At 39.8% G+C, this 15050-nt stretch overlaps 1 protein-coding gene across 1 annotated transcript in view; it reads right to left on the bottom strand.

The window, feature by feature from the left end:
- The window catches only part of mcrs1 (microspherule protein 1), a 67841-nt gene that overhangs the window by 15486 nt on the left and 37305 nt on the right, over positions 1-15050 (bottom strand). The window contains exons 6-11 of the mRNA XM_057361638.1: positions 8061-8199; positions 7905-7980; positions 7623-7651; positions 7437-7529; positions 7274-7356; positions 3588-3675 (exon numbers count right to left, since the gene is read on the bottom strand). Coding sequence (XP_057217621.1) covers positions 3588-3675; positions 7274-7356; positions 7437-7529; positions 7623-7651; positions 7905-7980; positions 8061-8199 — 508 coding nt within the window. The remainder of the gene's footprint in view (positions 1-3587; positions 3676-7273; positions 7357-7436; positions 7530-7622; positions 7652-7904; positions 7981-8060; positions 8200-15050) is intronic.

The raw sequence follows: 15050 nt of genomic DNA, 5'->3' as shown, positions 1-15050 counted from the left end.
CGGACTAAAGAGGACAAGGACAACCCAAGTTGTTATCAGCGCTCAGTTCAGAAGCCTGCATCTCTGATGGTATGGGGTTGCATGAGTGCGTGTGGCATGGGCAGCTTACACATCTGGAAAGGCACCATCAATGCTGAAAGGTATATCCAAGTTCTAGAACAACATATGCTCCCATCCAGACGTCGTCTCTTTCAGGGAAGACCTTGCATTTTCCAACATGACAATGCCAGACCACATACTGCATCAATTACAACATCATGGCTGCGTAGAAGAAGGATCCGGGTACTGAAATGGCCAGCCTGCAGTCCAGATCTTTCACCCATAGAAAACATTTGGCGCATCATAAAGAGGAAGATGCGACAAAGAAGACCTAAGACAGTCGAGCAACTAGAAGCCTGTATTAGACAAGAATGGGACAACATTCCTATTCCTAAACTTGAGCAACTTGTCTCCTCAGTCCCCAGACGTTTGCAGACTGTTATAAAAAGAAGAGGGGATGCCACACAGTGGTAAACATGGCCTTGTCCCAACTTTTTTGAGATGTGTTGATGCCATGAAATTTAAAATCAACTTATTTTTCCCTTAAAATGATACATTCTCTCAGTTTAAACATTTGATATGTCATCTATGTTGTATTCTGAATAAAATATTGAAATTTGAAACTTCCACATCATTGCATTCTGTTTTATTCACAATTTGTACAGTGTCCCAACTTTTTTGGAATCGGGTTTGTAGAAGTTTCCCCCACCTTGGAACGGTCCACTGACGTCACTCACAGTTTGCGAGAATGCCACAACACCATGAAAACCATGGGAATTTAAATTCCCGAAAAAATGGGATACCCATGTCGTTGTCATGTGTTACTTTAGCAAATATTATGTTTGAGTTTACATAACCGTTAATAAGTTTTCACAATCATCGCGTATAACTATGGTTGCAGACACACAGTCAGCTTGCTTTTGAGTGTTGCCAGATCCGTGAAATCGAGCCTAACAACCCTAGTCCAAATAGCAGTACTTAACATTCATAAATAAAATTGTTTTAAGATTGACCGCTAAATAACAAAGTCCTTCCACTCCTAACCTACACTCCAAATCGCAGACTTGGCAAAACAGACTGGCTCGCACCGTTCCAATATGGTGGACGACCTACGTATAGCGGCCCATAGAAATAGATGCTAATGCGGCATCTAGTTATGTGCAGAAGAGTTTAATATGATTTATTTAATCGAGAAACAGAAACTTATTCAATCTTATTCAGAATCAGAATCAGAAAGAGCTTTATTGCCAAGTATGTTTGCACATACAAGGAATTTGTTTTGGTGACAGGAGCATCCAGAACACAGAAACAGCAACAACAGTACACAGAGACCATAACACAATAGAATACAGTACACAATGATTTAAATAAGGGCCTACGGGTATAAAAAATTAAGAAATACAATACAATAAACATAAGATAAAGATATAGAATCAGTTGGTTATAGGCGAGTGTAATCCGAGTGTAACTCCGCCATAGACTGTCCCAAGCCCGGTTGAGAAAGGAGGAGGGTTGGGAGGAGGGTTGGGGCGAGCCCCCGCCCCCCCCCTCCCCCGTAAAAATCCAGAATGCTACAGAAACGCCAACAAGAAGAAAACAAGACATCTCGGCCCTGGCAGAAGATGGACCTCCAGCAGGGCCTGGAAGCTACTTCGCCGATTACCATCCTTTCCACCAGGACCAGCACCAGAATCGGAACATGGAATGTGAGGACAATGTACGACACGGGGAAAGCAGCGCAGGTGGCGGTAGAAATGAGAAACTACAGACTGTCCATACTGGGGATCAGCGAGACCACATGGAACGGCTAACGACAGATTAGACTTTCTACAGGAGAGCTGGTGCTGTATTCAGGACAAGAAGACTCCTGCAGACAAAGACCTACCCATAGACGGCAGCGAACCCACGAAGGAGATACGTGAGGCCATTAAACAACTGAAGAGCGGAAAGGCGGCAGGGCCAGACAACATTCCAGCAGAAGCTCTGAAAGCAGATGTGGAAAATGCGGTGAATTTATTCTACCCACTCTTCAAGAAGATATGGGAGGAAGGACAGATTCCAATGGAATGGAAAGAAGGTTACCTCATCAAGCTACCAAAGAAAGGAGACCTTACCAACTGTAACAACTACTGCTATCCATCCCCAGCAAGGTTTTTAATAGAATTATTCTCAACAGAATAAAAGACGCAGTAGACACACGGTTGCGAGATCAGCAGGCTGGCTTTCGGAAGGAGCGATCTTGCATAGACCAAATCGCCACACTGAGAATCATCCTGGAGCAGTCCTTAGAATGGAACTCATCCCTCTACGTAAACTTCATCGACTATGAGAAGGCATTTGACAGCGTGGACAGAGGAACCCTGTGGAAGCTGCTGAGACACTATGGAGTCTCGGAAAAGATCATCAACATCATCAAGAACTCGTATGAAGGAATGACCTGCAAGTAGTCCATACCCAGCACCTCACGAACGCCTTTCAAGTGAGAACAGGGTGAAACAAGGATGCTTGCTGTCCCCGATCCTGTTGGCAATTGACTGGGTGATGAAGACTTCAACATCAGAGCGGCGGAACGGGATACAGTGGATGCTGTGGAAACAGCTGGACAACCTGGATTTTGCAGACGACCTGGAGTTTCTTTCCCACACCCACCAGCAAATGCAAGATAAGACCACAGCAGTTGCTGAGAACTCAGCATGGATAGGCCTGAACATCAACAGAGGGAAAACTAAGACCTTACGCGTTAACGCCAATGACAACGGAGCACCCATCAGCCTTGAAGGAGAAGCACTGAAAGAAGTGGATAACTTCACCTACCTTGGCAGTATCATCGACAAACAAGGAGGCACAGATGTTGATGTGAAAGTCAGAATCGGCAAAGCAAGAGCAGCCTTCAATCAACTAAGGAACATCTGGAAGTCTGGAAAAATATCCATCAAGACCAAGATTCGCCTCTTCAACTCCATCGTGAAGCCTGCTCTGCTGTACAGAGCTGAAACTTGGAGGACCATAGTGGGAACCACCAAAAAGACCAAGAAGTTCATCAACAACTGCCTGCGATGGATTCTCCGCATCCACTGGCCAGAAACAATCAGCAACCAAGAACTTTGGCAAAGAACAGGACAACAGCCGTTAGACGAAACAATACTCCAGAGACGCTGGCGATGGATTGACCACATCCTGCGAAAGCCGCCCTCCAACACCACTAGACCATCCCTCACGTGGAACCCCCAAGGCAAAAGGAAGCAAGGCCAAGAAATACCTGGCACCGCGACCTGGATGTGGACTACAAGAAGGCAGGCTATACCTGGGGACAATTGGAGAGACTGGTACAGGACAGAGATGCTTGGAGGACCCTTGTCGGCGGCCTATGCCCCAGGAGGGGTAGTAGGCATAAGTAAGTAAGTAATCTGAGTTTAAACTAAACTCAACAGAACGTCTAGAAGCAGGTCCTTATACCCTTGCTTTAATATGAACCATGTGAACAAATGTGACTCAATGGAGTTTTTCACTGTAGGTGCATCACGAAAGAAAACTCTAACTGTGCCAACCTTGTTTTCTGGAGATTTTCCATGCAGGTCCTTCCAAAGACAGATCCACGTCTATCTGCTTGTCTTTAGTAGCCCGACCAAGGGTGATCTGAAATATTGTAATACAGTTTGATAATGGTTAAATGGCTAAATGATTTTAGGGAAATTTCAAGGAAAAGTTGATGAGGATAAATATTAATAGAGAAATATTGAGAAAAATGTACAATTCTGCACTATTTCTAGGTCACTAAAAAACTTTAAGCGAATACGTAAAACTGACTTTTTGGTGGAAACATCCATTAAACTGAAATAATATTGTGATGGGTCTGCCATGAGCATTAGCAAGTCACAACAAACTAAAAATACTCCACAGCCAAAAACAGTGGACAAAATTATCTTAAATCTCAACAGTCTTTAACAGACTAAAATAGCACCACCTTTCAGGGTACAATAAGTAACAAAAGACTGACTAATCAAGGCCTTGTTTACACGACAACAATTGTTTGCGTTTTAAAAGTTTCATGTACAGACAACAACGTTGTCAAAATGAATACACAGTTGTATGCCAAAATTTTGAATACCATTTGTCAGCATTTATGTAATTAAGAGTCTGGCGAATGTAAATAATGTGTCTCTGCTGGTAGAAGTGGTGAAGTAAATTAGAACTTTGCTGGAAAAACGTACATTGCATAGCACAAACACATAGTCCCTGCACTTTGAAAACAGTTTTCAAACATTTGCATTTTCAGTTGTTGTGTAAAATAGCGAAAACATAGGGCTGGGACTATATATCGTACAATTCTTATGCTCAGTTTCCTCTATGAATTATATGGAGACAGATCAGTCTCAAAAATAATACATTTACAAAACATATAAAAAGATACGTGTGAATCTGACCGTGGCAGGAACATCTCAAAAATACCACTCACAAATTCAAAGCAATCCATACACATGTGACGATTTGCAAATGCAGATTCACCAATCCATAAATACATGTAACAACATTCACAAATGTTTATTGGAAAGTAATTCAAGAACCTGATATATATATATTTGTGAAAACATTCTGAATTTATTTCTGCAAGTTATATTTGTGTGAGCATTTGGGGAAAATGTTTGTGAATTTATGAATTGTGTTTTGAATTTACGAACCTGATTTTGTGAATGTGAATTGTGCTGTGAATTTATGAATTGTCTTTTGTAAATGTATTATATTTGAGACTGATCTGTCTCCATAAATTACGGTTAAATGCCGCAACATCCAAAAGCCAGAGGGCGCAGAAACTCTGAATATGGGACACAGAAGAAGAATGACGCCTGATTTTTTCCCCCCAAACCAGTTCCGCCCCCGCCACCATGACTCGTATATCTACCGATTTCATTGGTCAGCTCTGTTAATACTGTAATATGTTGTATAAATGAAAAAAAAGAAGCCTCAAGGGCTTCTAATAGTATCTTCAAATTTAAAGTAGACAAGTAATCTGCAGCCTATTTATTTGTGTTTTTTTGTTTATTTCCTCTGGCTGTTTTTGATAACCGTTTTTTGAATGCATTATTTCCGTTATTAATTCTGTGTACTGATGTCAGTTATGTGAAATGTTGCATTTCTCTCATTTTTATGTGTTCATATGCAATGAATGAATGTAAAATACTAAAGGCCGATTGGTGGATACAACACTAAATCACGAATGCTGTCTACCGGTCTCTGATTACATTACAGAAAATGACAGAGGTAAAAAATTAACTACTCCAGTGGCACAGAGGGTTAAGCGTGTAACATTTATGGTTGCTTTGAGATTAGACACCCGGGTTCAAACACCTTTGGGGCAAATACTTTTCCCATCACATATCAGATCATTAATTTTCAATAAAATAATAAAAATATTTGAGAAGTGGCTAACAAGTGTTTAATTATAAAGTGTAGGGTAAGGTTAGGGGGTAGGTAAAGGTTTATTATTATTATAAATATTTGGCTTTTGCTGACTTTATGCATATAGTGCATCGCACCACTGCCTTATTATAATAACTGTTGTGTGTTTAAATGTTGGATCATCTCAGTTAAAACATTGACAAACCATGGACAAACTTTCTGTCAGCGTTAAGTAGCAGGATGACTAATTTGTACTTTTACAGAACTGGTCATCTCCCAGGTATTATTTCGGCACATATTGTTTATGCAAGGCAAATCAAACCTGGACCACACAAGTGGCCAATTAATTGGTGGTATAATTAATCTGTATATTAAACTTTAAAAACACTTGGGTATATTGAAACAGAACAGTTATTTTAAATTTAAGATGCAGTATAACAAACAAAATTTCACAAAAATAGCTGTAAATAGAGGCTGTAACCATGTGAACCGCTGCCTTTTATATGAAGGTGATGTTAAATTCGACGACACACCCGGATCCCATGTTAATTAAGCAATGAATGAAGGATACTCCCTGTTGTAACATCCACCCATTGTAAAAAGAAAAGTGACATCTAGTAGATAGTAGTAGCAATAACATTAACGTAAATGAATGTTCAGTGCTTGCGTAAATATGAAAGAAAAAAATTTGATTCACAGCTTTTGAGAATCGATATCGAATTGATCCGTTTAAAAAAACGATTAATCGATTTTTTAGCCAAGCCCTAATTATGAGAAATATGCCAAACAGAAGCAACCTCATGATGTGGAGCCCAATTTTGCATGTGTGGCTTTATAATAGTGCTGTCAATCGATTAAAAAAATTAATCAGATTAATCACACATTTTTTCTGTGATTAATCACGATTAATCGCACACAACAATTATATTTTAAAATATACTTTTACATTTTAATAATTTCACATTTAATCTTCAAATTGATGTAGAAACAACATATTTCTTTAACAGCATCATTTTATGAAAGCTAACATTTTGATATTAGTATTGTAACTGATGTCTCTATTAAATTGATTATTTTAACATTAATTATAGCCATTCAACAGTATAATTGAGAGCTCATGTAGGAAATTGAAGGACACTTTACAGTCTTTAATGCTAAATTATAAATTAAATGCAGAAGAATTCTCATTAAAGCTATAAAATCACATTGATTTCTTCTTTTATTTTGTTCTTTGATTAACATTAGTGACAGGAGTCACAGCAGCACGTTTAAGAACGTGGCCCCTTTAAGAGCTGTCTTAGTACGCAGATCTGACCGTCACCGCACTCCCATTTTCACAACTCTTTGCATTCATTTAAGATTGATATGCTTAAGAAAATGCTAGACAAAACGGGCTTTCTGACATAATCTTGTGTGGTTTTATCCATTCAAGCACGAAAGAGAACTTAACACGGATGCGCTGTCTGACAGAGATTCACCGACGCAGCCGTTACTGTACACACCAGACTGGACATCTCGTTGCGTTTTGCCGCGTCCCACAGTTTAGAAGCTGTCTATCTTCATTGAACGCCTCAAAGCAACTGTTTCAAATCGCGCTTAAGTGGTTTAAAAGCCTGTACACGAATAAGAGCGTGATTACATAATGTAACGCTAGACAAAGGATGTCAAAACAAAAGGATGCTGCGTTAATTGCGATAAATATTTTCTCACACGTTAATTTGAAAAAATTAATCGCATGCGTTAACGCGTTAACAGCCCTACTTTATAATCAAACAGAAATGACATTATGACCACTCTGGAATGTTACTGTAGGTTTACAATGTAAATCAAGCCTTACCTCTCTAGAACGCATCAAATATCTGACCATCCTCCCACGTAATGCTGCTAGCGTCTGATTATCAAAGTCTGGTGAATTCATGCCTGAAAGAATGACACAATTACATATAGCAGTGACGATACTCGCATCATTATTATACTCACTGCAGTAGCGTGATTCAGACCTGTAATACTGTCCACCAACACCTGCCAGCGAGGAAGTTCCTGCTCCAGCTGTCGGATTTCACGCTTCTGATGTCTGTCTGCCATCATCAGCTCTGCACCAAACAAAACAGCATTAAAACAATCAGATACAACATCTTCATTATTATCGTCATGATAAAAACCAGGAGATGATAAAAGACGCTCACCGTGCTCCAGAACTTCATCTCGACTGTCTCTGGAAAACACATTATAATAATAATAATTTATTACATTTATATAGCACTTTTCTGGGTACTCAAAGCGCTTTACATCGAAGGTGGGAATCTCCTCAACCACCACCACGAGTAATTAAAATCAGTAATTTGAGAACTTCACATGATAAATCAAACAGCGTAACAAAGCAGTCATGCATATTGCCACTGCTGCAGCATTATTCTGGTTGGGATCTGACAATATTATTATTTGACAGATGAATATGGAGTACGTACTTGAGTTTGGCATCATCGACCACCTGTTCTGCATCAGAGAAGTTCAGCACCTGCTCTCCTTTAGGCAAAGGTTGCACTGCAAATGAATATGATTTGATCAGAGTGATGAAGTCATGCAAGGAACATCAGCAGTAGTGAAATAAAAAAGCAGCTCACCGCTCTGATCCTCCAGTAAATAATGCTGCTTGAGCAGCTGCCAGTGGATCAGGAGACTCTTAGCAGTGCGAGATGGGTAAAACACGCTCGGGTGCTTGTTTAACAAATCCTGGAAAATCTCCATCTTAGGCTGACTGCTCTACTCACATACAGGAGAAGAAAGAGAGGTATCAATATTTCAGTCACATTTTACAGATAAGACTTAAGCTGATTTGCTGCTAAACATATCGTCGCTGTCGGGCGGAATCCTCGTATCTCCAAAACCATTATTTTTCAGGAAGTTAAAAAAACTGCATATTTTTTGAGTTATTAAACATTGTATCGTTAAAGTTGGTATTATACCTTATATTGCTATCATATACTGTTGTGTACCAACATTAACACAACATTTCCACAAAACCATGTTTAATCGGAGATACAAGGTTTATAACTTGGGAGCAGGGAGATACGATACAGATACGATACAGATTACGCTGTCATTGATAAGAATGGTACGGACACAGACGTCGCTGCTGCCAGCAGTGTTCATCAAAGTCTGCGGTCGCGTTAACCCTTTTGACAAGAGACGAGGCTTTAAGAGCTAATGAAAGCTAATGATTGTGGTTACATACATCTTCTTAAACTCTATTTTAAACGTTAGAGCTATGAGTGATGCAATACCAAAATAAAATGTTAAACAGGCTGTCTAATATAGGCGGAAATTAATCTGCACGCAAATAAAGTCGGCGGTCGCGTTGAGCCTCTTGACAAGAGAAAAGGCTTCAATTGTTAACCAAAGCTAACGACTGTGGTTACATACATCTTCCTAAACTTTATTTTAAAGGTTTAAGAACTATAAGTGATGTAATACAAAAAACGATGAGCTGACTAGGCTGTCTAATAGGCGGAAATTAGCCGAATCTGCTCGCAAACTTACCTTCGTGGCTCACGGACTTCCTTCTGCACCGAAGCGTTACAGCTATCGATTTTTAACAAAACAGACCTACTCAAATGTATCTAACCTAACTATTTTCACTCGTTATTGTCTAAAAAACATTCAATCAGGAGACGTAATGCCGAGAAGCTCCCGCGGAGTGAAGAAGAGGTGGAGTTACGAGACTTCTCAGACAGTTGAAGTGTCTAATGGGGTTAAGAGATTTGCTCTCAAGCTATTTTCAACACTTTAGATTGGTTAATAATTTGTAAAAATAACAGACCCACATGGGGACTGACCAATAGCATCGATTTGTGAAAAAATATGAAATTGACCAAATTTGGACATAGGAGGTTTCCGCCCGACAGCGACGATATGTAATACACTTGCGAACAGTTGCTCTAAACCTAGTCACGTGGACTTAAAGCCAAGAAACACTCATTCAGATATTGTTGGGTTCCATTTAGTGTTGATAAAAGTACTAAATCTTTGGTACAATGTCACTAATAAAATATAAAATCCGATAGATACAATATTTTCTTAAGTATCGGTGGTACTGAGTCAAGCCAGAATACCAAGTCTAGTCAGATACAATGTCTAATACACTGTCAAACAGATTAGTCGTACTAGAAATTGTGATCGATTGTTATTAAAATGGGCTCAGATGATCTTTGGACTGAGCAGCACAGACGTGACCAGACAGAATTGTGATTTTCGCTGTTGTTCAAAAGTTATGATGTTGCAAACTTTTCAAAGTTGACCCAAAAATGGATCTGATCTCTGCCATTCTTTGATCTATCGTTATGAAACTAGGTACGCTTCATCGACACCTCGGACTGCGGGTACGTGCCACAATTGGAAACAGCGCCACCTATGGGTCACAAGATTTGAAAAATCTTTTGTAACTTGAAATGTTTTGTCAGAAAATTGATTCCTTGGGTTTTTGGCACCAAATTTTTTCGCCACCTAGCATTCATAAAAATAAAATTGTCTCTTTCTCATATTAACCTATTCTGACAGAATTTAATGTGTTGTGCATCACTGTACAAAATGATTTTCTTGAGTTCATTCTAACTTCTGATATCTGTTTCTCTTGTACATTTCATTTCTGTTATTTTTGTCATTTCAGCACCTTCAGGGATTGGCACAAATCAATGCTTGCAGCTCTGAAAGCTCTCTTTGGCAGCCAGGGTGCACTATGTCAACTGAATGGCACAACCTAATAAAGCGAACACTTCAAGACCCCAAGGTCGCGGGTTCGAATCCCAAGAGGCACGTGTATAAATAAAGTGTACACTGTGAGTTCATTCTCGGCTGTTTATTCAACATATCTGTTTTTCACGTACATATTGTTCTTGTGGCTGTGCACTGTCATAGCTGCACGTTCGGTGATCGGTCCATATCGCTACTTGATAGCTGTAATTTGTTTCCTCTGCAGCCTGAGTCAAGCATGTCAACTAAGCGACGCAACCGGATAAACCTCTTGCCTTGAGTTTTCGAGGTTGCGAATTCAAATCCCGTGCTGTGTTTGTTTTATGTTTATATAAAAAGTCTTAAACGTGCAGTGAACTGGCTGTTTTTATTGTTTTATACTATTGTCTGATGTCTACTTATGACGTTCGCGTGGTTTTTACATTCAAAAACATCAAAATCAATAAGTAATAGGCTATTTTCTACCCTGGTTTTGAGGCGGGCTGGAGAAACGCTCGGTTTTTAAGGGCGGGCCGCACAGAAGACTTGGAAGTAAACGCCCACTGCTATGATTGGATAGCAGCTTGCGTAGTTGACTTACAGTAGTTGGAGCCTTCTCTGAATTTGGTCAGACACGTAACGTTACGTAACTTGATTTTACTCAAATTTACAGACTTATTTCTTGGATGTGATGGCAAGGATTTGTGTATAGTTTGTATAGCTTATAGTTGTATGGTGTTTAGTGATATATGTCCGTACATGTCAGCATTTAAGACCCGCGAACCGGACAGAAGATCACCGCGATCGCGGGTCTCAAATGTTATAGTTTTCATGATAAATAAACAAATGGTCTTGGACTCCCGGCCAAAATGACCCAGCACCAGAAATAATATCAAAACACTTCAAAACAGCCTCCATTATTCGCAAACGGTGGATAAAACCTTGAAAAATTATCAGGGTTCGTACACATTTTTACCAATACATTTCCATGACTTCTCCATTACTTTCGAGGCAAAATTCATGACCCATAAACTCTGAGCCAATGTATTTAGTCTTCACCTCACTTCCATCCCACAGCCTGACGTGCATGTCTAACTGTTTCGTCTTTAAGTAATGATTCAGGCTTTCATCGAATAACATCACATACGCTCTTTGCTTCGATATGTTAAACAAAGTTAGTTTTTTAAAATAAGGGGCCAGTCCAAACGTGCAAATATACGAACATTTACGTTCGCCGCATGCAAATCTGGCAGCTATCTTGCTGTTGGGAAACATACCAAGAAAAACTTGCCTAATATCTTCACACAACTTGTAAGAGTTTAGTGCCCACAATACCTCTGCAGTTAGGGCTTCGTTTCTTGACACAGCATCCGAAATGGTCCCTTGTTTGATGGAGGACTTAAGTGAAGCACCGCAGCTGGCTGTGGGTGTCACGGCGTTCCTCGGATTTAAAAACCCGGTGATGGGGTTCAAAGTTTCTTCGTGCGCAACAGCAGACTGGTGCTTCACGCCTTTAGCGTGGCTACTTAACGCTGCCTCTCCCATGTTCGAAATGTCAAACGATTTTTTGCAGAGTCGACATTTTGCACGTCCTGGATCATGATCTCTTTTAAGCCATACATTATACTTATCTGAATGAAGCCATGCATTATTAAATTGGCATTTTCCTGGCATTTTCTAAATTTACATCCACAATTTATCAGAGACATTTACGTTTACGTTACGTTGCTGGCTGCAGCAAGGGCCCTCTCGCAGCGAGCACTCCCTCTGCTTTGCCTGTTGGCAAGATCACCTGATTTACCAATTAGTTCAAATTAGCAATTAAACATTTTATTTTTTACAGGTATTCTTTGGACAATTTCGCAGTGATTGCAGATCGCAGTGCACGCGTTTATATGTCGGCTATACCAAACAAATGAATGTGCAGTTAGTAATTTCATATCTTGTTTATTGTATGCCAGTTTTACAAAAAAAAGAGAAAGCATCACAGAAGTAAACATTCTGGAAAGGATAAACTGCTTCGTGTGTTTGTTTGCTAGCAATCTAACTTCTTCAGTGTGGCGCAGTTGTGAGGACAGCATAGTCCGAGTTAGTTTAGTGGCAGAGTTATACAAACAGTCAGTGAAGCGGTTCAACGGTCAGTTCCCGTGATGATCCTGGTGGAATATCTCAAGGCTATCAGCCAATCAGATTCGAGAACCAGAGAGAATTGATGTATAATTTATTATATCTTTTCATGTGACAACACTGAAGAAATTACACTTTGCTACAATGTAAAGTAGTGAGTGTGCAGCTTGTATAACAGTGTAAATTTACTGTCCCCTCAAAATAACTCAACACTAGACATTAGGGCTGTGTTCAAAATATCGGTATGGCGATACATCGTCATGAGCTCCTGACGATGCGCGCATCGATTCTGCAGCACTTTTGAAATTAGCCAATTATTACGCAAAAATATTGTGTAACAATTATTAGTGGTATAAGGATCTGATCGGAGTTTATCCGCGATCCGTACAGATCGCCCCTCATGATTCTATATTCAAGTGACCCGCATGTGATCATGAAGAGCACGCTCTTTCACCTTCTCTCTGCATCCGTGAGCCCAGTAAACATGAAAGAGCATTCTCGTATCATTCACTTAAATGGTTGCGTTTAAGGCGAAGTGTAAAGTGAGTGTCGTGTAGGCGCTCATTCAACACACACATGACGCAGCAATGCTTCTGCCTCATCCACTATTGTCACTATCTGTATTTTGTTTTGCACTTATTGTTGTTTTGCTTTCTTCCTTCCATGAGCTGTGCTGTCAGCTACACATGGCTCTTTGTTTTTGTGGTCACCACCCCCTGCTGCTCACAGCAATCAGCCTCACGGGCGGCGCTGCGTGCCTCATCAACTCACACCTGACACTCGTTTCTCCTTCTTACTTAAACCTCTTCCGGTGCTCATGCTGTGTGGGTTCGTTGTATGTGAAGGTTGTTGTTTTTGACTTGTGGATTTATGCTCTGACACACTGTCCAGGATTCGTGCTAGAGGAGTTAAGCTCTTTCGGCTGCGGGCAGTGTGGCATTAAGGAGAGTGCCGGTGTCCATCCGGCTGCTCTATTCCACTACCTTCACGGTGGACATCAGTGCTCGGCGCACACACCCTTTTCTCAGTTTGAACTCTTTTCTGTTTGTTTATATTCGGCCCTGCTGTTTTGGTTTTTGGCTTTGCCTTTGTTTGTTTTGTTGACTAATAAATCCTTTGTTTTGAGTCCTTCTGTTCCGTGACAACTATAACACTATTGCACGCGATTAAAATCAATGAAACTCCCGCCGCTGGAGGGATGCAGTGACTCGCCGCTCGCTCATAATACATGAAAAGTAAGACGTGGAAGAGCGACAGTAAATGTGCGTGTAATAGAAAATGAAGAGCAAAGACCTGCTTAAATCTTACAGCACACATACATTCATAATATTATATCTAGAAATCAGACATCTAGAAAGAAATACATCTATTTCAATTCAACACTTTCTTATTTAATTAAATCTATTTACTCTGACTGCACGTCAATGCATATATTCATATTTATTCGTTAGACATACAGTATAGTCTACAGTATTTGTAAAACACATGCACATTTAGAGGCCTAGAAACCCTGTTTTAGAAACAAGGGTCTTCGAATAAGGACTTGATCTTTTGCAACTTTATACTCATTCTCAAAGCTACTTTATGCATTTATTTGTCAGGTTAACTGATAAGTAGTTATGAATGGCAGTATTCTGCAAGTATATTTTGCTGTAAATCTGTTGTATGATAAATGTAATATTTTTTTTACCTGTATCGGGATACGTATCGCATCGTGGCCTTGTATTGGGATGCGTATCGTATCGTTAAGTTGTTGGCGATACACAGCCCTACTAGACATGTGCAGATATTCGTAATTAGATAAACCGCGGTAAAGAATTTGCACAATGTTGTTATCGCGGGCACTTTAAAATACCGCAAAAATATGATCAAATTTTTATTTTTAGAACGTGTATTAGTTTCTTTTTCATCAACCGGATAAAAGTACACTGCATGTATGCTGCATAGGCATGCGCACTCTGATCTAAACAATCCCATTCCCCACGTGGAGATGCCTACGTGTGTGTGTGCTGCTGAGCAAAAGCGCAAAGCAAAGCAAAGCAAAGCAAAGGTGCACACTCTGATGTAAACAGTACAACATGGAGAGGAAGCATGGCAGAAGGAGGAATGCTGCCGATGATTTATCCCCCTTCTAAAAGGGTGAAGTCAGAGGTGTGGAAATATTTTGGGTTCCAAACAAATGCAGAGGGATTGCTGGTTGAAGACAGTTTCCCTTTGTGCAAGACATGTGGACAGAAAGTGGCTGCGAAACAAGGGAACACGTTCACTCATCTCAGTGACAACTATCCAATCAATTCAGGGAGATAAAGGTATGTTTATGAAACTTTGTCTCATTTCCATGATGAATACCACAAAAAACAACTAGTTGAATGGCAAGATGCCAAAGTTACACAAACTGTTTTCATTTGCATGTAGCTTGTTTCAACGTAGTTTAAGAGTTGGCTAGAGCTCCTCTAGGCTAGCTATGCTAATAAAAAATCAGAGTGAATTTGCTGTTCATAAATGTTTAGCTTGTTATAATAGTTAACACACTGGCTTGGCTTGTTATTCAGACAATAATAATAATAATAATATGAATTGTAGTACTATCATTGTACAGACAAGTTAGTATGTGTCAAGAATGACCATTTAAATATCAAGACATGATAACATTTCAGTGTTATGTAGTAATTTTTTCTTCTCAATTTTCTTTATTTTTTCTTTCTCTGTATACCGTGATAAAACCTTAAGCAATTAATCGCAGCATGGAAATTTGATAC

This window comes from Triplophysa rosa, linkage group LG20, assembly GCF_024868665.1.
Source record: "Triplophysa rosa linkage group LG20, Trosa_1v2, whole genome shotgun sequence".
Classification (NCBI taxonomy): domain Eukaryota; kingdom Metazoa; phylum Chordata; class Actinopteri; order Cypriniformes; family Nemacheilidae; genus Triplophysa; species Triplophysa rosa.
This window is presented reverse-complemented; position numbering and strand designations above follow the sequence as displayed.